This window comes from Dreissena polymorpha, chromosome 8 (assembly GCF_020536995.1).
Source record: "Dreissena polymorpha isolate Duluth1 chromosome 8, UMN_Dpol_1.0, whole genome shotgun sequence".
Taxonomy (NCBI): Eukaryota; Metazoa; Mollusca; class Bivalvia; order Myida; family Dreissenidae; genus Dreissena; species Dreissena polymorpha.
Genome location: NC_068362.1, coordinates 75,091,585 through 75,113,699, shown reverse-complemented (window position 1 = coordinate 75,113,699; position 22,115 = coordinate 75,091,585). Strand labels below are relative to the sequence as shown.

Here is a 22,115-nt window from a genome sequence, read left to right as displayed (position 1 = left end):
CTTAAATTATGATTTATTTAAGCTGTGAGTATTGTATTCATTTAATACATGAATATTGTTTTTAGACCAGAAATTTCTTTTTCTATTCAGTGACCATGGTAAACGCTGGAAAATTTTCCATGTTATACCAGGCATCCATGGAATATTAAACAAGGAAAAACCCTGGAACATTTTCCAGGGTTTTCCAGCCAGCATGGAAAAAATACCGTCCGAATACTCCATGTAATCTGGAAAACCCTGGAAAAAAATCCATGGTTTTCCAGATTACATGGAGTATTCGGACGGTATTTATTCCATGCTGGCTGGAAAACCCTGGAAATTGTTCCATGGTAATTATTCCAGGGAGCCTGGAAAACCATGGAAACTATTCCAGGCTATTTCCACATACCATGGACAATTTTCCACCCTTTTTTTTTAAATATTGACGCTGGAAAAGGCTGGAAACTTAGTCCGAATACTCCAGCCTCATATTTTCCATGGATTTCCCTGGACAAAGTACACCCGGGATTGGTAAGCAACTAGTTATCTAGATGTCATTTTAATAAATTTCCTCATACCTACACATTTAAACAGTAATTGGACTTGTGTTCGTTCCATAATTAGATGTCTTCGTTAAGTTTGGTGGCGTGGTGGATATGGTGTCCGATGTTACAGGCTTGATTCCTACTCATGGAGCTTTCCCAAGGTTTCTCCTGAGCTAGCAAGCACTGGTTGTACCCTTTCAAGGGTCTTAAGAGTGAACCAATATGCCTTAAACTCCTGATGCAGTTTAGCTGACACAAATACGTTTATACTAAAATGAAAATGATTTCTAAATAATTACCAATTTAAATTTATTCAGTCGTCCACGAGTTCCATTTTCACAGCATAAAAATAATCTATTCTTTTAAAATACATCTTAGTGGGATGTTATTTGAGAATAAAGGTAAGAAGATGTTTCCATAATTCACTTGTATATGTGTAGAATTTTCAGGCAAGTTTAAGGTTTAAGTTCAGCTGCTGATGCCAATATTGATACATTTCAGGCAGAGAGAAGCTGGCAGAGTACTTGAAGATCAGTGTGGACAATGCAAAGGCAATCATGGCCAGCTTCCTAGGTATGTGGACAAATAAATAATGCATCTCTGTATCTTTGGATGCTGCACAGCTGTGTAAGTAATGCTTCTCTCAATTATTTAAATGTTATGAATTATCATACCTTAAAGAAAAGTGCTCTTGTTGACTTTCCACTGTTTGAACCACAAATCATCATGTTAATACATTAATATAAAGCAACATGATCCATGTTTTCTGTCATTTAAGTAAAGAATTGCTCATCTCATGTGCCACAAATTGCAAGAAAATGCTTCAGCGTGTTTTATCTAGGTCAAGCATTGAAGGATGTTAAATTATATGATGAGACAATGTAATGAGCATAGGGCAAACATTGTTACATTTGAATGTGTGAAAGCAGTTTGTGGGGGTAAGTCTCCTTCAGTGATTACTCTAGTCTAACATCTGACATTTTCGTTGTTTCTGTTTTCTGGCCAACAATTGTGGGCACTATAGAATGTATGGGGCTGGTTTCAAAAGAAGCCATGTCAATAGATGTATGGTTCACTGTGTTTGGGCCTGTGTATTATCTTATACTTTTGGTAGTTCTGTGAGTATGATACTTGTATTATCTTCATTTTGACTTTGTTATTAGTTTCCAACAATTTTAATTAAATCTTCAGAAAATTTGTTTTATAAGCTTGATTTTTTTAACTTCCTATTATTTTGACAAGGCATAATTGCTTTACAGACAGCTTTCCTATATGAATTTTGTTGTTTCAAAGTCAACGGATTACACATTGTAATATTCATACAATTATGTTTTCAGTAAAATTTCCAGCAGTGGGCAACTTCACAAAATCCTGTGTAGACTTCTGCCATAAAAATGGTAATCTTTTCATAAAAAGAAGAAGAAAGTGTGATAAAAAAAATTTAAATTAAGTGTATACTTATTGACAATTAATGTTTTGACAAATAAAATGCCTGAAGAAATAAGTTATATGATCAGCCTTTAAGTTACGTCTATGGTGTTTTTTAACATTTAAGTATGAAGTAAATTATGTCACATAATATTCATAAGATGTTGAACAAGAGCTGTCAGTGGACAGCAAGCTCAAATTTGTCTGTTTCTTGTCTGGGGTTCTGACTTGTATCTTTAAACCAAACTGCTTGTATAAAAGGTTAATTATTTAAGCTATAAAATTATCTATGATTTATGTTATTTTAGACACATAAGTCTCATTTTGAGCGGAAACTATTTTTTCTTTATTTACTAACAGTTCCCTTGACCTAATATGGCCCTTATGCAAACAAAAATGTATTGTAAAATGTACATAATTATTCTTTCTTCAAAAAAGCTGTGTTCTTTCTTAAGATCTTAAACCATTTTTCTGTATTCAGTAACAGTGACCTTAATCATACCCAACCTATTTGCAAGCACTAGACAAGAAGAATCAAGTTTCATTCATTTACCTTGATTTAACACACTCCATATGCAGTCCCGTTTTAGATCTGGTCATAAGGCATGTGTGTGCTTAGATTTCATATAATAGTGCAATGTGTTCATGAGTTACTAAACAGAATCAATGTGTCTATATTTAGAAACAATAACCTTGACCATGACCTCTTGCGTGCCTCTTTATTCAGGTCTTGATATATGGTATTTACATACTAAAATTCATTACAATAGCTCAACTTATTATGGAGTTATTGAGAAAAAATGATTATTCTATTCTTATTCAACATGACTTTGACATTTTCTCCACCCATCCTAATGCAATCCAAAGCTAGACCTGGATAGGGTATTGATGTAATGAAGTTTCATTACAACAAATGAATTTGTTAACGAAAAATTCAATAAAGAAATTTCGCTATTTTAATTTATAGTTACATTGACCTCTCACTTTAAATAGGTACTGGAGTTTATTGAAAGTATCTATGTTTAGTGAGCAGCTGGCTATATAGCTTATACAACATATTTAATAAACATAAGTTAAGTTTGAAGGTTTCTAAAAGCCTTTAATTCTGACAAATTTCAAATCTAATCATGTTGATAATACATGTATGTATCCGTAATGTGTCGGATTTTGGAAAAACACATTAATCTGGGGTTTAAAAAACAACAACTAACACATTCAAAATCTTTTTAAAATCATAAACCACATGAACTGTTATTATTTCAATTCATATACCATTGGAGTATACAATGTTTGGTGCACAATCCAGGATTACTCTATAATTACTCAACTAAGATGTTGCTGTTCAACTATTTCAGGTTACACACTGAGCCTATTAAAGAGACGACGACTGTTTCCCAACATTCACAGTAACAACTACACCCTGAGAGCTCAGACTGAGAGGCAGTGTGTCAACTTCTGTGTTCAGGGTACGTATCTGACAGAAGTACTTACTACTGGTAAGCCAGCATAACCAGGAAAGAAAAATGGGCGAGTAGGTGAGCTAACTGCCATGGTTTGACTGGAATACAGTTGAATTCTTTTTTTATAAAAAATAAGCAGACAAAAGGAGTATGTTGCAAACACATCATACACCATGTCCATCTTAATTGATGCAGTTTTTCATCAGACATTGGTAGATGGTAGACTGAAGATTTTAATGCTGTTCATCTGATGACAAATCTAGTATGAATAGAGACACCTGGTTTACTTTCCCATTTTAAGGGGCCTTTTCACAGATTTTTGCATGTATTGAAGTTTGCAAACATTGGATCTAAAAAGATCCAGTAGATCCACTAAAAAACAAGAATAAAATTAAAGAAAGAAAAAAAAGTAACCCTCAACTGGCCTCAAACCACTGACCCATGGAGTAAAAATCTACCGCTTGGACCACTCGGTCTTCCGTGCTCATACATTTACTGATGTATTTTATACTTTAAGCAATCATCATAAAATATAACGACAACAACAGAACTCTCCAAATTATTAAATCATTTTGCGTTGCAATGCTTTATAATTTTCAGGTTTTTAAATCGTTAAAAGATGCATGCTAAAATGAGCATGGTAAATGTTCAGTATTACAAATATCATAACTACAACGAACATTTGCGAATCTGAAACATTTTTATTTATTTTTTGTCAATTTACCAAAACCTGAAAAGGCCCCTTTAAGTAATGTGTATCAAATGTAGTGTGATTTGAGTGCTTTATAAAATGTGTCTTGTTCTGAGAAAACGGGGCATAATGCATGTGCGTAAAGTGTCGTCCTAGATTAGCCTGTGCAGTCCGCACATGCTAATCAGGGACGACACTTTCCGCCTCAACTAGATTTTCGGTAAGGAGGGACTTCATTGAAACAAAAAATACCATAAAAATGGAAAGTGTCGTCCCTGATTAGCCTGTGCGAACTGCACAGGCTAATCTGGGACGACACTTTACGCACATGCATAAAGCCCAGTTTTCTCAGAATGCGACTTAAATGCTCCATGGGATTTGCCCTCTGCAGGTTCTGCAGCAGATATCTGCAAGGTTGCCATGCTGGGAGTGGAGGACGTGCTGAGAGAGAACTCTCACTTGAATGCAAGGTGAACATTCTTAACTTGGGCAGAATTCGAATAGAAAATGAGGGCTTTGCGAAGAAGGAATACGAGTTTGCCTCATTCTGCAATAATTATGGGTTGAGATCAAATACAGGTTATTCTGCAATAACTATGGGTGGAAATCAAATGCAGATTATTCCATAATAATTATGGGTAAAGATCTAGCAAAGATTATTCTCCAATAATTTTGGGTCGAGATCTAGCACAGGTTATTCTGGGATAATTACAAGAGGACATCAAGCACAGATTATTCTGCTGTAATAATGGGTGGAGATCTAGCACAGAATATTATGCAATAATTATGTGTTTAGATCTAGCACAGGTTATTCTGGGATAATTACAAGTGGAGATCAAGCACATATTATTCTGGGATAATTAAGAGTGGAGATCAAGCACAGATTATTCTGCTGTAATAATGGGTGGAGATCTAGCGCAAGTTATTCTGTAATGATAATGGGTGGAGATCAAGCACATGTTATTCTGCGATAATTGTGGGTGGAGATCTAGCACAAGTTATTCTGCGATAATTATGGATGGAGATCTAGGACAGATTATTCTGAAATAATTGTAGGTGAAGAAGAGTAGAGATCAACCACAGATTATTCTGCAATAATAATGGGTGGAGCCTTATGTTTAGAACGCTGTCCTGGTAATATCTGATATATACTATAAACTGCATACGCTTCTACGCACACTAAAAAATAAAGGAATCAAACTTTATATATAACATATTTAAAAAATAAAGGTATTTAAGCAAACATTTAACAATAACATGCTCCCAAAATGTTAATGTAATAGACATTTAACAACAAAAGCTTAGTGTTGTCTCTGTTTTTCAGACTGCTTGTTCAGATACATGATGAGTTACTAGTTGAGGTTGCAGACAATCATCTGTCGGCTGTCATAGGTACACTTACTCCCTAATGTTGATATAACAGTCGAAACCCGATGGCTAGAACTCGTCGGGACCGGCAACAAAAGTTCGAACCATCCGGAATTTGAGCCATCCAATTTCTATTAAATTTTTGTTTACGAACAAGTTTTCAGTACATTTTCACCTCAAGTTGAAGGGTACACATATTACTTAAACTCCGTACTACTTCACGGTACTTTCTGCTTTTAAATTTATAAGAACCAAAAATATACTTAATACTTTTATTTACCAATATTTTAAAACAGCAACAAATACAATCAAGTAAATATCATATTGTAAAATATATCAGCGCGTGTTAACCTTGCACATTTTCTGGTAACACAGAGCATTAAGGAAAAAACATGCATCAGCACTAAATACACATCATTTACATATGAGACAGTACTACATTGATTGATTTATTTATAAAAATTAAGAATAACATTATGTCAGTCTGTGTTGCGTTCCTTAGCTGTCGTCGAGAAACAAAGCTTTCTATAACATCCAGTAGAGATTGAACATGCTGTGAGTTTTCAAACTCCTCGAGATATTTTCTGATTATATTAATACAAAATTGCATCTTTTACCCAAATCAATTAACAACTAAGTCGATGACATATTTGTAAATGGTGTTAAATCAATTATTGAGTGCCTTTAATCAAGCGGGTCCTAATCGATGAACAGTTTATGCTTCCCGAAGCGAGTTTGAGCCATGTGAACAAAAGAACGTGTGAAAATTGTCACCGGGACTGTGAAAACAGTTTGAGCCATCCGAGAATTCAAGCCTTGCGAATTCGAGCCATTGGACAAATTTTATATACATGTATAGCAATAAAAAATCGGTGCTTTGATGAGAGTTTAAGCCAACCGGAAGTTCGAGCCATCGTGTTTCAACTGTAGTTTATTGGTAACATGAGTTCGAGCCAAGCGAGTTTGAGCCATCGGGTTTCGACTGTAGTTTGTTGGTAACATTCAACATAATGTCAATTATAGTACATATAACATATGATTGTTTGTATCAAAAATGTACAAGTGAAAATTATTTTCTTACCGGTAAAATGCATATATTAATGGCTTCTTTTGTATTTTTATAAATGGAATGTCCGTCAGGTGGTTCTATTAACAAAACTGTAATTTTTAAAGATTTTTACCAGAATATATAAGCTAAAATATAAAATGCATCTGTTGTGTGTATGTCGAGCAACAAAAAATGTTGATACCTTTTTGAATGCACAGTGGTATTTCAAATGATTTACACACTGAACATTAGAACCTTTTTGCAACATCCTTTGAATATCTTTTCATTTGCATTCTGTCTTGATCTAGTTAAGTCAACGATTAAATAAAAAAAATAAGTCCCATTTTGTCTTGATCTAGCCTGTGATTAAGGAAAAATATTTTATCCCCATTCATTGAATTTTTAGTGAAGTCAGTGATCGAGTGAATATATTTTTGTCACATTCATTGCAGCTCTAGGAAAGTCATTGATCGAGCGAATATCATTTTATAATATCGCTTTTTCAGTGATTAAGTGAATAACTTTTGTTCTATTGCTTTGTATCGAGACAAGTCAGTGACTGAGTGAATATCTTTTTTGTTCCACCGCTTGTATATCTAGTGAAGTCAGTGTTGGAGTAAACAGAAAATTTGTCCAATTCTTCTAAAGAAGAAAGTGATTGTTCATAGAATTTTGTTTCCCCAATATTTGTAGATCTAGTGGTTAATGATAGTGTAATTTTTCTTTCTCCATATAACGTAGATCTCGTGAAGTCAGTGATGGAGGAGAGGGAATTGCTGACCAGTTTTGGAGTGAGACTGAGGATCCCTATCCCAGTCTCTATTAGCACGGGCAAGAAATGGGGTCACATGGTCCCTGTGCAACAGGACGATTCCAAATGTTGAGTACTTGATATCAAGCCTATCAAAAATACAAAAAAACATCTAGTTTATTTAGAAAAATATAATGTGAAAGTGAATGTTGTTGTTAAACTGCATGTAATGCAAGACATTTCTGTATGCATCAAATTGTTATTGGATTACTTCTAATTGTGAGTTATTTGACTGCTTATAAGGGTCGTGCAGTGCTGTTCACACTTGGCACTTTGTTTGGGGTTGTACGCCCACAAAAGACGTTAATTGTACAAACTTTTGTTGGAAGTCCAGAAAAAGATTTTTTGTGAAGTTTTGTTAAAGATTGCTTTAGTCATTGATGTTTAAGAACATCAACTCATATGAATATTTGACATATTAAACAGGTTTATTGTTCTTTGGCGTTTTTGACATTATGGAAAACTATTTCTCCATGTTATTTCTTTGACAACTACTGATGAGTAAGGGGAATTAGCTGAGTGACCACGATGCAGTTAGTGTTAGCTATATTCTACATTTTCTTCTTGCACCAACACTGCTAACATTTACATATATACAGTATTTTTACTTAATTTTAGCCAAATTATCAACTTTTCCTTGACCTTGACTTTCTTTGCACATCAGAACTAACAGGGAGATTCTTGTAATTGAGACACTGTCTTGTTTATTTTTATGTTTAAATGCTGAAAATGCAAATATAATTATATACCAATCTCTTTGTTCATTGACATGTTTAAGAAATAACTCAATAAGGACAATAAAACATCAATATGTTATGCAATTAACAGTTTATTTATATCATACCAATAGTAATTACATCATGAACAAGCAATGGCAAGCCATATATGAAAGTTGTTTTGCAAATCATACTGCTTGCAAATCAGTTGTTTAAACATTAAAAACATGTGAATAATTCATGCAATTACATGAACATAATTGTTCCATGCATTAAAATTGCTTGACAATAGAATGTTTAGCTCACCAAAGCTTGAAAGCTACTATCACTAACTGTCCATTCATTTGTATTTATGGACTATATTCATCTGGTACATTCCTAGCCAGATTGGAGGTTCATCGGGTCACAAAAACATGTCAGCAAAGTATTCATCAAATTCCTCTTCTCTGAAATGACAAAAATAATAATTCTTTGTTGATTTGTTCAACAATCTCTCCTAGGAGATTCTGATGTTAATTACATTTCATTAGGTTTAAAATTACATGTAAAAGTATGTATACGTTAGTATACGTTACAATGTATATACATATTACACACTGAACTAGTGAATATGTTGGTGTACTTAAAACCTGTAAAACAAAAAATAATTTTCACATAAATTTGCATTGGTCTCCTAAGCGCTTGCTACATCTTTGTTGTAGTATAATAAACCCACTTCAAATATACTTTTATCACTAAATTACATTTTGTGTGAGAATTGGCTGAAAAAAAATCATTATCATAAATATTGGCTTATAAGAAACATTTAAATACCATCCAAATGATGTAAAAAAAATATACAAACATAACAGAAAAAGCCAAAATGAACAGATCTTATACGGCCTAAGTAAGACTGCCATTGGTAACATTCCAATACTGACTTGGACCCAAGCTATAAAATGCTTGATTAATGATTTATATGTACAAAGTCTTGCTAGCCAAATCCTCCATGCTTTATTAACCCTTTCCCACTCAGAAGCAAAGTGATAATGGCTATGTGCAAACAGAATAAAACCAGTACATGTGCAAACAGCATAAAACCAGAACAGCCTGCGAGGTAACTTGCAGTCTGTTCAGGTTTTATGCTGTTTGCTGCTCACCAGTATCTAAGGGTTGGAAACGAAGCCTTTAAAACTTTAATCTAGTAAGAAAGGTCCTTAATTAAATTTAACTTTCTAAGGGACTAAGCGTCAAAATACAAGTACATATCTAAGTGGTAAAGGGTTAAGAAGCGCAGCATGTTTTGCAGCCAACGTGGGCTCTGACTTTACTGTGTTGTGTGCACAAACCTTGATTTCTCCTCTACAATCTTAGCTGGTCCACTCCATATGTTGGTGGAAGTCTCCTCCGCTGACTGTTTGTCTTCGGATGGGGGCTTCACTGTGTCCTTGTTATAACCAGGGGTCTCATCTGGATTTGGACTTCCTTCTGTAAGAAAACATTTTAACATTATAGATTAATAATAAGTTGATATGAGAGTTCACATTGAGTTATATTAGCCTATGCATTAACAAATATATAAATAAAGACTTGTATATAAGGATTGTTAAATTAATGATGGATCATGTTTTACTGCTTACTTTTTAAAGATCAAGCAATCGAGTAACACTGAGTAATTAAAAAAAATATTTTCAAAATTACTGCAAAACCTAAAAAAGTCATAGAATATGACAAGGAACTTCACGATCGTTCGTTTTGGCAAAACGTATTAGTAAAATTAAAGACAAAGTTTTATCATTTGCAAAAGAAACAAAGCTTCATATGTATTTTTGGAATCAAATTGCTTAGTTCAACAGCACACAACTCTGGAACAAATGGTGAGAACTGCATTTAAATAATGTCTTGTTCTTTTACATAATAATATAAACTAAACTTGTACAGTTTAATTCAGATACAAACAAAAATCAGTGACCAGTTTGTAACACGAAGAACACATGTACAATGAAGTAATTATCCCAATCTAAAATGTGTCTTGGTTCAAGAGCACATTACTGTATAAAAAATACTGCATTATACCCAAAAAACTACATTTTGTGCTTGCATATAGTGTACACAGTACATTTATAAAGTTTCATGTTGATTCACAGAAAACGAATAGACCATTTTGTGACACAAAGCACACATGTACAATTACTTTAGTTTTTAATATGTGCCAAAGTTCAAGGGCTCTGCATTATAAATAATCGGCCCTCGCGTGAGAGCCGATTATTTATAATGACCCCGCAATGAAGATAATGGCATGAAAAACTGTACAAATTTGTTAGTAAGGTATGTATTATTGCAAATTATTGCATAATGAAGGAGTTGAGAAAAAACAACACCAACCCGAGTCTGAGTCTTCGGAGGCTCTTGTGTGTTTTCTGGACTTCTTGTGCCTTCTATCTTTTGATGTTCCATCTTTTACTTTATATTTTGGCTTTGCTTCCTTTTTTCTGAAAGAAATAATTTAAACATCAGGGATAGCTGATTAATTGGACATTGTTTGTTTTATTTAAAAAAAATACATATGATATGGATAACACGAGATGTGTTTGTCAAAAACACTATGACCCCTATTTGAAATACAATTTCAATATATCATTTGGCATCTTCCTTTTAAAGCTTATTACTTCCCTTGGATTTTTTTTTTTTACTTTTGACCTTGAAGGATGACTTTGACCTTTCACCACTCAAAATGTGCAGCTTCATGAGATACACATGCATGCCAAATATCAAGCTGCTAAGTTCAATATTCAAAAAGTTATGATCAAACTTTAATGACGGGTAAAGTTTTAGGAAAGAAAAATACAATGATATTTGACCTTGAAGGATGACCTTGACCTTGACTTTTCACCACTCAAAATGTGCAGCTCCATGAGATACACAGGCATGCCAAATATGAAGTTGCTATCTTCAATATTGCAAAAGTTATCAAACTTAAACCAAGGTTAAAGTTTTGGGACAGAATGACAGACAGGCCAAAAACAATATATCCCTGATCATTCGATCCGGGGGCATAAAAAAGGCAGAAAACTAAAGCAACATTAATTTTGCAACTGTAACAAAATAAACAAGATGAGAAATTACTGCATCGGACATAGACTCGTTATTGAGCACTTACGCCAGGTCAAACCTTGATTTGACATAACTGTTAAGCTTATTTAGTAATTTATACTTATTTCGGTTTGAAATATTGAAAACAACAGCAACTTTCTTAGACCCAGTATTTGATAACTTTGTAAGGATGTCTTTATTGAGTAATGAGCCCGGGACCGGGTAGTAAAGTTGAACCTCATATTGACAATATGTCAGTATTGGGTAAAAAATTAATTTAAAAAAAAAATCGCTCAAACATAATTTGTAAACGGCTTTTTCTAGAAAGACTGGTGCTTTTTCTGGAACCCATTTCTCTCAAGTTTACAATAAAATGAAGCTATTCTGCAATAAAATAAATGTTCACTTACTTATGGTGGTAGTTTAATTTGTAGGAACAGTCGGGACAGAGTCCTGAAATTAACAATAGGTTTGTTTTGAGCGGTTAATAAATTGATCAGAAAATGACCATCTTAGTTGCAGTAACATAAGAACATACTTGTAACAGTGCTCTAGTTCTTGCTGTCTTAACCAAGCATTAGACAATTATAACTGTTGTCATGCAACATTGACTCTATGCCCAATTAAAAACAAGAAAATCTGTTTGCTCTTATGAAGTTAATGGAAATCAACGAAGCCATTTTTTTCAATTAAACAAGACAAAAATTGAATTATAAAGATTGCATTGACAATATATAATTATGGTTATTTCAGAAAAAGATTTAAAGCAAGATACTTTTCAAACAAAATATTGAGTGTGACTGTGTCATGAACTTACTGAGTTTGACCAAGGCATTCTTTTTCTGTCCATCTTCCATATACGCAAAGTTAACCTCCCAACTTTTCAAGCCTTCATGTTCATTACATTTTTTATCACCACAAAGAAATTGGCCTGAAAGAAAACTTTGATTTCAGTATTTGAAAAAACATTCACAAAACAGATTAAATTATCAAATACAATTACTACTGCATTTAATTAATGATTCAAATATAAACAAGCAAATTAAATAAATTAATATCCCCAACCAAATAAAGTTTTAGGATGGGTGCAAATCCCTTGATTTACGGTATAATCATAAAAAATACTAAGCGTAGAGTAATTGTTTTTATGCATTGCAATTCTCCTCATTGATATCTTTGCACCCATGAAGTTTCATGTTGTAATCTTGTAGCATATCTGCGATATAGCCTTGGAAAAATACATCATACAAAAACAACAAAGGCAAATAACTATTGATTAAGAAAGTGAAGGGTTATGGTTCTTGTGCATGGCACTTCTTTCAATTGATTTCTAAACACCCATGATGTTGAAATGTTGTATCTGAAATATATGGTAGCCCTGACAATTTATGTCATACAAAAACAACAAGCCCTGACAATTTATGTCATACAAAAACAACAAAGTGCAATAACAATAATTTAAGAAAGTGAAGGGTTATGGTTGGTTCTTCAGCATAGCACTTTTCCTCATAAAAATTAATCCACTCATAAAATTGTGCATGGCATCTGAGAAATGGACCTTAAAAGTAAAAAAAAATACAAAGGGCAATAACTCTTTTAAAAAAAAAAGTATGTATATGCCTATGAAGTTTCATGTTGATAACTTATATAGTTTCTGAGATAAAGCCCTTAAAAGTTTTGTGACAGACGGACGGAGGGACAATGCCAATTCTATATCCCTCTGCCTTTTGCGGGGATAATATATATGAATGCTATAAAATTAGCATGCTTTGCAGGTTATGTGCAAATATTATCTGTTCTGAGGAGTAAATTGCACTTTATGCATGAGCACTAAGTGTCAGCTTAATGTATACAAAACTAAATTGCAATCATGCTTTATAAATGAAGAATTGAGATAAGATTTTAATAGGCTAATGTGTACCACACAAAAACAACAGTTTATAGCAATGTATTGATACTAGAAAAATATGCAAATATTGTTACTTCATTTTAAACTAAAGCTGATATTTAAAACTTGGCCAATACCTGTGATGCTTTCTTAGACATGTTGAATTGGGAAATAATTCCATGGATTGCTCGTCACTGGGATGAAGAGTCTTGCACGACTAAACTTCACAATGGAATTACGAATATTTATTTTACGAATATGATTGAATTTAATCAATTGAAAAATGTGGACATTTTTGTCTGCAAACTTTTTATGTTGACCGAGTGACAGATTGCAAAACTAACCGACCAATCGACTCTAATATACCCCTTACCAGCAGACTATAAACATAGAGATCACAGAGATCTGCAGTACCTTTTCCCTGCTGCACCTCCTGTTCGATTCTCCATCGCATGGCCACCTTGTTCTCCTTGTACCTACTCAGGTCAGCAATACAGTACTCCTTGAACAGCTTATCATAGTACTTCTTAGCCAGTCGCTTGGCCCTGGAATGAAACCGTAGGAAAGAATGTGTGAGGATTTACATTTGTCTGCTTTAAAAATATCCTCTTTTGTGAATCAGGACCACTTTCTGATTTCAAACTTGCCTACAATGTGATGTATGATTTCTCTGTTATGTTGATAATGTTTAGTATAAAAACTAGTAAAACATCATATATTATTTCACAATGTCTAAATTTTACCTTATAAAAACTACACAATGATAATACGAACGGAGACAAAACTAATTAATTTGATCTTGAGTTTCTTGATATGACCCCTAAATATGAAACATCCTACAGTAATCTTATGTGTTTAATAAGTAAAAAAAATGACCAGTAGACAAAATATGCAAAAGTTGGTCATAGACAAAATGACAAAAAACAACATTTTAACGGACCTTTCCACAACTTTTGGCTTGTATTGAAGTTTTTCATTAAATGCTTGAAATTCATAAATGTAAACTTTGGCACTAAATAGTTCAAGTATAAAACAAAAATACAATTAAAACAAGATGTGCTTGTGAAACACTATGTCCCCCCCATATCTTTGACCTTGAAGGATGACCTTGACATTTCACCACTCAAAATGTGCAGCTCCATGAGATACACATGCATGCCAAATATCAAGTTGCTATCTTTAATATTGCAAAAGTAATGGCATATGTTAAAGTTTGACGCAAACAAACCAACAAACAGACAGGGCAAAAACAATATGTCCCCCAGAATAGGGGGGGGGACATAAAAAGAAAAAAAGTAATCCTCAACTGGGCTTGACCCACTGACCCTTTGAGTAAAAGTCTAACACTTACACCACTCGGCCATCCATGCTAACAAAGTGAATAGTGTATTTTATGCTAACAAAGTGAATAGTGTATTTTATAGTAACAAAGTGAATAGTGTATTTTATGCTAACAAAGTGAATAGTGTATTTTATGCTAACAAAGTGAATAGTGTATTTTATGCTAACAAAGTGAATAGTGTATTTTATACTAACAAAGTGAATAGTGTATTTTATGCTAACAAAGTGAACAGTGTATTATATGCTAACAAAGTGAATAGAGTATTTTATGCTAACAAAGTGAATAGTGTAATTTATGCTAACAAAGTGAATAGTGTATTTTATGCTAACAAAGTGAATAGTGTATTTTATGTTAACAAAGTGAGTAGTGTATTTTATGCTAACAAAGTGAATAGTGTATTTTATGCAAACAAAGTGAATAGTGTATTTTATGCTAACAAAGTGAATAGTGTATTTTATACTTTATATATAAGCAATCCTCTTAATGTCACAAAATATAACTATATCAACAGAAGTCTCCAGTTATTCAATGGTTTGGGCATTTTTAATAATTTATCATTTTCAGGTATTTAAATCGTCAAAAGATACGTATTATGGATATTTAAGAGCATGGTAAATGTTCAGTATTAATGTTTCCTCGCAAATATCAAATTTTCAAATGTGAAACAATATTTTTTCAATTGTGTCAATTTACCAAAACGAAAAGGTCAGCTATTAAAGGTAAGGGAAATCCAAATTATAACGATGTTCATTCCACAAATTTAAAAAGGCCACTCTCATTTCATAGAAGGACAAAAACAAAAGGCTATAATATTATCAAACTTATTAGCCAAATGAATTCTTTATTTTGAATTTCTAATTTTTGTTTGGATATAACCATGTTTTGAGCAGACTTCATGAAGATTAGAAATGACTGATTGCAGCACTCCCCAGAGACCATATCTTTTAATGGACTGAAAGCATTTTTGAACTTCGCAACGATATCAACCATAACAAATGTTCTGATCGTGCTTCGTGTTGATTGGGCAAAAAATGTCAATGCTACACTTTACAATCTTTTCCTTTAAAGTGACATATTGACCTAGTTCATGACACCACATGACCCAGTTTTGGCTTAGATTTAATCAGAAAAACTTTTGGACCAAGTTTCGTGAAGATCAGACACTCAATGTGGAATCAAACAGGTAAATGATTACGACAGAAGATGGAAAACTAATGACAGACAAAGGTGATAACAAAAGCTTAGCATGAGCTTTGTAAAGCTCAGGTGAGCTAAATTGTTAGGCAACCCATTCTTTCTTCCAGATCTTACCAGGTCTCATCAGGATCGTCTTCTTCTGTCCACAGAAACTTGTGGTTTTCTCTTATCACATCAAAGTCTGTTTTGTCTTTGGAACTGCAATAAATTACATATTAGTATTTTGAATAATGTACCTGGCAACATCTGGTCCAATGTTTACAACTGTTTATACAAAAACATGATAAAGAAAGTAGATTTAAAAAATCTTTTCTAAGGTTACCAGTTCAGATAATACAGTTATTCAATACTGTATGGGCAATATTTAATTTGTACAGTGTAAAGTAACACAGGGTTATTTTGATGAATAAAATAATAATCATTTATTAGTTATTAAAAACAACAAAATCTGCTTTGTTACAGCCGGGTTGACATTGTTGAAGTAAAATTTTTTTTTACAAAAGTTGTATTAAACTAAATTAAGTACTGTCAAGATACAGCAGGATGCAGATTTTGAAATAGCATGCATGTTCAACAAATGGCCCTCTATCCACATACATGGTTTCAGGAACACAGCTAAAATAGTTTATTAGTTCTTACATGACACTGATTTTAGTTCCTACTTATTACTGTAATTATGACAACTTCACTATTTGTCAAACAGATAAACTGAAATAACATGCATATTTTCCATATTGCTTTCTATCTACAGACTGAGTTTCAACAACTCAGCTTGAGACATTTTTTGAGTTATTGCAGGATCTTGAATAGGTAAAGAGGACGGACGGACAAAATAGCAACCATGTGCATATTCCCCACATGTCCCTCTGACCACATATCCAGTTTCATCAACCTAGCTTTTTTATTTATTCCAGTATCAAGAAGTTAGTTATTAAATTATTTATGTTACTTGAGCATTTGTAACAATAGTTGAGTTATTGGATGATCCATAATCAGACTGACATGTGGATGGAAAGTGCATCCCTGTTCAACTTGTAGGGGAGGGGGAATTAATTCCAGAGGTATTTAATTTAAATGATGTTTTTGCAATAAAAAGATAATCAATTTTATGCAAAAAATGCTCCAAAATTCAACATGAAAAGTGCAATTTTTCACCTGTCTCGTTTTAATTCTGTTGCTGTCCCGCCATAGTATGTAAGGTAGTTATTCACTAATACCTTGTGTCTGTCAAACTGGCCCCAAGTTAAGGATACATAGGCATTTTCTTAGATTTTATGTTTTTATAACTTTGGGAAAAGATTTAGGATAAAACAATGCAGTTTGTCAGTTTGTTTAATTTATTTATTTTTTGCCATTTTCAACAATATTTCAGTCATATAATGGTGATCAGTAAACCAACCGACACTTTTAATATGCTGTCTGGTTTACCAGTACTAAGTGCACAAACTTATGCAAGTAACTGACAAGTGCCCAACTTGAATCAGAGGTAGAGGGAGAATGGCTGTAGAAGGCATTTCAATATCCACACAAGGTATGTGACCAGGGATCACACCAGCAAACCTCAGATAAGACGCCCTCTACCAACTGAACACGCTGGCCCGACAAACAAGGTGCAACATAAAGTGATCTTTGTTCCTTCCTAACTTTAAGATGAACATTAATATGCTAAAATAAAAATAATTTTTCTTCATGTGTTTTTGGTTTACTAAGTAAATAGTTTTAACGATATAATACATGACTCCCAAGTTATATCAATATATAAATATTGCTTTCTTGGGGAATGATGATTGTGTCAGCCCAAGTAGGTACAGTTGCTACAGTGAAGTCACAGGCAACAGTATTTTTTGAGTGGTTACACAAATGCGCAATTGCTCTACAAAAATGTTGTATTTTTAGTTTACCAAACAGAATTTTTCACACAAAATGAAATCTTGTACAGCAGAATAATTATCTCCTCTTTTAATACGTATAATTTAAACCATGTTGCAAAATGTTGCCTGATTCAGTTTTATATGCTGCAGGGATTTCAATTGAAGCAGAATCCTGCATTTTGATGCAATCAAGTTGCAATTTTCTCATTTTTGACTCCAGCAAAATTAGCCTTGCATCATTTTGACACATTTGTTTTCCACTATCCAACTTGAAAAAAGGACCAGAAATGATCATTTATGGAAATAAAGCTTTTGTGAAAATGTTTTATTCATTATTATGATAAATAAGCTATTACAAAACCTTACACATGCATTTTGGAACATTTGAAGTTACTTCAGTATTTTGAACATTATCATTTGTATTTTGACCCCTCATTATTTTGAGACCTTGGGTCATTTTAACTCCTGGTTTTTAAAATCCACTGAAATCCCTGTATGCTTAACTTATTTTACATACAGATATTTGGATATGGCATATAGTAAATACATTTAAAATAAATGTTCATATGTATATTCCCTGTGCCAATGTTTGTTCTTGGTTTTCGAAAAACAATTATAGCCAGTGAAACACTACAAGAAAGGATACAGCATTGAGACTTATAATCTTGTGTCGCATTATTCGTCCCTCTTCCCTGAAAGAAACAAACATCAGAATATATTAATTCATAATTATGTTTATCTCTTTATATTGCAGCACATCTCTTTATTCTGTAACACTTATGTACATGGTATTATTTAAAGATGAAACATTAAATAAAATTTAATATCACAACATCTGTATTGTATTGCATGATCGTTTTTTGTACTTGTATAACCTCTAATTAACTAATGTCATATATGACACATTATCATTCGATATTTAACTATATTGGACACACATAAATACAATATCTTCTGTCCTGGACAGCCCTAGCTTGTAAATATGATGATGTCCCAGAACAGTCTAAACAAGGCTATTGTCAAGCAATATGGTCCCCTACCGGCTCCACCATTGTCAGAAATTCCACCATTTTCAGATTTTTTTTTTTTTGGTTGCCATAGCAACCAGAATTTTTGACGTAGGAACAAAATGAAATGATGTGCATAATTTCCATATTGCCATCTATCCATGTTTCAAGTTTCATGAAGAAATATTAAGAACTTTTAAAGTTATTGCAGGATCCAGCAAACCACCATTTTCAGCAGTATTTTTAGTCTATTTGTTGCCATAGCAACCAGAATTCTTGACCTAGGAACAAAATGAAATGACGTGCATAATCTCCATATTGCCATCTATCCATGTTTCAAGTTTCATGAAAAAATATGGAGAACTTTCAAAGTTATCGCAGATTATCACAACTGCTGCCCTTTTAGTTTCTAAGTCTGTAGCCTTATATCTGCAACTGTTTCATTGAGACTTTAAAGGAGAGCTGAAGTCTATGAGAAATTTCTGCAATACAATTTGTTTAATAAACCTGTCAATAAAATGACAATTACAATATTTGCCTTTATACAAACATCAAAGCCTTCATGTTACTATGGTAACAATTTACAATCAATCAAGTCTCACTTATTATACTCTTCCTCAAGTTCTCTTTTGTGACCTTTGGATGATTTTTTCTTCTTGTCCTTTGCTGACAAATCGGCATATTTCCTTCTACAAGAGAAAACAATTTATAGTTGTCATTTACGAATGGTTTCATTGTTGAAATATCTATCATTAAGTGTATAGAAAAACAAGAGCTGTGTTTGTAAAACACAATGCTCCCTACTACACCACTTTGAAGCCATATATTTGACCTTTGACCTTGAAGGATGACAGGGCTTAACACTAACTTTTTTTCAACTAGCCCATTCGGGCTAGTAAATGCAGAACCTACTAGCCCTGACCAATCTTTCATGTGCCCTGACCCAAGTATTATCAAAACCTTTATATTTATAATTCAACTTGTATTTTCGTGAGCGTGGAGATGCGCAATTATGTATTTTTATCGAGAAAACATGTCACTTCGAGGAAACCAATCAAAAACCATATATAGCGGAATTCCGTTTAAAAATAGGTACTGACATGCTTTACCAGGAAACTCGCTGGGGATTTTCTGAATTGTCGGCCTCTTTTTGATTGCAATCAGGGGGTTCCAAATCTATTTCGAGATACGATCTGTTTGTTGTCTCCAACTTCACTCTGGGATTTAATTGTCATCTGATCGTACTGTATTAAGATTTTTGTATCTTTGAAAAGCTTATTTAAAACGCAGTTTATTGATATAGAACACATAGAACACATAATCCCGCCCAAAATACACACTACCGGTCGGGCATGTTCCTGGGACATTGGCTAGCCCTGACCTAGGTACAGGCAGTGAATGTCGTTCGGACGTGCCTTATTGTTAAGCCCTGGATGACTTGACCTTTCACCACTCAAGATGGGCAGCTCCATGAGATACACATGCATGACAAATATCAAGTTGCTATCTTCAATATTGCAAAAGTTATGACCAAGGTTAAGTTTTTGGACAGACACACACATACAATAACAGACACATACAATGACAGACAGACAGGCCAAAAACAATATACCCCGATCATTCGATCCGGGGGCATAAAAAACACTGCAGCAATTGGATAAAAATGATTCCAGAATGTTAAACAAGTATAACCCCTTTAAAGTTTTCAAGTATAAAATAAATCAAAAATAATCATTATTATGCTTTTTGCATTATATTAATGTAGCTACCTGCATTTTTATATAGTTATTGATTAAAACAAGGCCTCTGGCACTAAACACGTTGGTTCATGCAAGTACCTCTTTCTTTCTGCTTCACTGTCATATTCAAATTCTGAATCGTAACTGCCAACACGCTGACTCTGTACACAAAATAAACATTTTGATTTAAAGGAATAAAAGGTTTATAATAAACAGTATAATTACAGAATGTTTTTTATTTCAAAGCTATTAAAAGCAAAATATTTTAATTTTTATTGTACATGCTGCTCTAATATAATGTACACTTAAATGGTGAAGGGCCAATAGCTGTATTAAATAATGACCTAAATCTGTCTGTTATTGTTAACATGTGGCATAATGAAATTAGACTGCAACTCAATAGAAATAAGTATTGGCTATTTTGATTTCATTAACTTTCCAGATTTTTCAAGAGACCATCGTGTATTTGATGAGGCAATACATCAGGGCACAAAAGACAAAGACAAAAAGGTGAACTATGCATTGATCCATCCAAATGTTTCTGATGCACAGCTTTGCAAATAAATGTATTTATTATTTGCTTGTGGTGTGTAAACTTGAAAGTGCATATCTCAAAAGTTTAAACCGTTTAAATAGACAACTATTGAATAGTTGTCTATTTAAACGGTTTAAACTTTTTAATAATTGAATGCCTTACCAAACCTGAGCTAGCTGCCATGATCCTCAACTAGTTTAATTAAGGTCAATATTGTCTTCTTTTATTGACTCAATTGCATCTACATTGCTAGGCGACGCGAATAACATCAATCGATTTGCAATTTATTCTTCTCCGTTTATATAGATAGAATATTGCGTTTATAGAAAGCGTATAACTTAAATGTATGCCTAAAAACATATAGATACAAGTTACAGTAGGTTGTTGTTGTTTAAAAACAATGAACAACAACAACATTATAGGTCAGACATCACTAATGTTATATTGTCTTCCGTGCTCCTATACCGGGTCAGAGAGAGAATCAAGGTAAAATAACAACGGTCACAAAAAAAGGCCAGTTATAATATTCAAAGAGACTAAATCGGTCCCATATTTTAGTTAAGGCTCTTATATTTATTGTGTGCAAACAAACAATATGGTATTATGTAAAATAACAATAGGAAGTTTTCCTTATTAAAATGGTGTATAGGTGTACGTGTGTGTTATGTCATCATCCGCCATCTACATCAGTCATCAGCTTAAACGCAACAGCCACTCAAAAATAACGATAGGGAAGCTCGTAACTTAAGTCATCAGACGTTTCGAGTCTTTAGAAGTTCATAGAATACAATCAGGGATTATGAACGTTTTATTCCGAACCTTGGGAGATGAAAAACGTAGACGGGTTGCGTTTTTTTTCTTTATTTGATGGCGGCCTTTCTCTGAGTTTTACTTAAAGTGTATGATTGCGATCTCTCTGACGCCCAATCACACACGGTAGATTTTGATCCTATTGTCATAAAGAACACTATTACATATTACGTTCAAATATTGCGTCTCTTTATCTTGTCAATTTTGGTATTCAAACAAAGTAACTCAACAGCAAATGGTCAATGTTAATTCCATTCCTATGTAATTTAGAGTTTGTAGCGGCATGTAGAGTTGGGTATAAAAGACTTATAGCTGCAATTCTTGTACGAAATACGCTTATATAAAACATATAAAACACGTGTATTTAAATAGAAAAAATATATTCGAATACTTTTTATTGTTTGAATATTTTTATTTGAGAACGACGTATCGATGTAATCAGAAACATGCCAAATATCTGCCCCATGACTTCTCACAATTAATTGTGCGGAAAATCGCTTCAAGGCTTCCTGGCATACTCTGGGATATTTTTCAGTACATTTTCCATATTCTATGTACTTTCTAGTATACAAATGTAGTATATAAATAGAACCTTAGACGACAATGAG

General features: G+C 33.3%; 2 protein-coding genes across 2 annotated transcripts in view; one reads left to right on the top strand and one right to left on the bottom strand.

Annotated features, from left to right (window-relative positions):
* LOC127842489 (DNA polymerase nu-like) overlaps positions 1 to 7,766 on the top strand; it is a 41,337-nt gene extending 33,571 nt beyond the window's left edge. The window contains exons 18-23 of the mRNA XM_052372017.1: positions 1,026 to 1,097; positions 1,862 to 1,921; positions 3,308 to 3,418; positions 4,495 to 4,573; positions 5,428 to 5,495; positions 7,261 to 7,766. Of these exons, the coding sequence (XP_052227977.1) occupies positions 1,026 to 1,097; positions 1,862 to 1,921; positions 3,308 to 3,418; positions 4,495 to 4,573; positions 5,428 to 5,495; positions 7,261 to 7,403 (533 nt within the window). The 3' untranslated portion in view covers positions 7,404 to 7,766. The remainder of the gene's footprint in view (positions 1 to 1,025; positions 1,098 to 1,861; positions 1,922 to 3,307; positions 3,419 to 4,494; positions 4,574 to 5,427; positions 5,496 to 7,260) is intronic.
* LOC127842495 (protein FRA10AC1-like) lies at positions 5,730 to 21,111 on the bottom strand. Its single transcript, XM_052372030.1, has 12 exons — positions 20,860 to 21,111; positions 20,262 to 20,323; positions 19,026 to 19,112; positions 18,063 to 18,108; positions 16,701 to 16,777; positions 15,660 to 15,743; positions 13,421 to 13,551; positions 11,936 to 12,049; positions 11,529 to 11,571; positions 10,411 to 10,517; positions 9,375 to 9,513; positions 5,730 to 8,492 (listed from the first exon to the last, which is right to left on the bottom strand). Exons 1-12 carry the CDS (start codon positions 20,878 to 20,880, stop codon positions 8,450 to 8,452), a joined length of 954 nt encoding a protein of 317 aa, XP_052227990.1. The 5' UTR covers positions 20,881 to 21,111; the 3' UTR covers positions 5,730 to 8,449.
* Between the last annotated feature and the right edge of the window lie 1,004 nt (positions 21,112 to 22,115).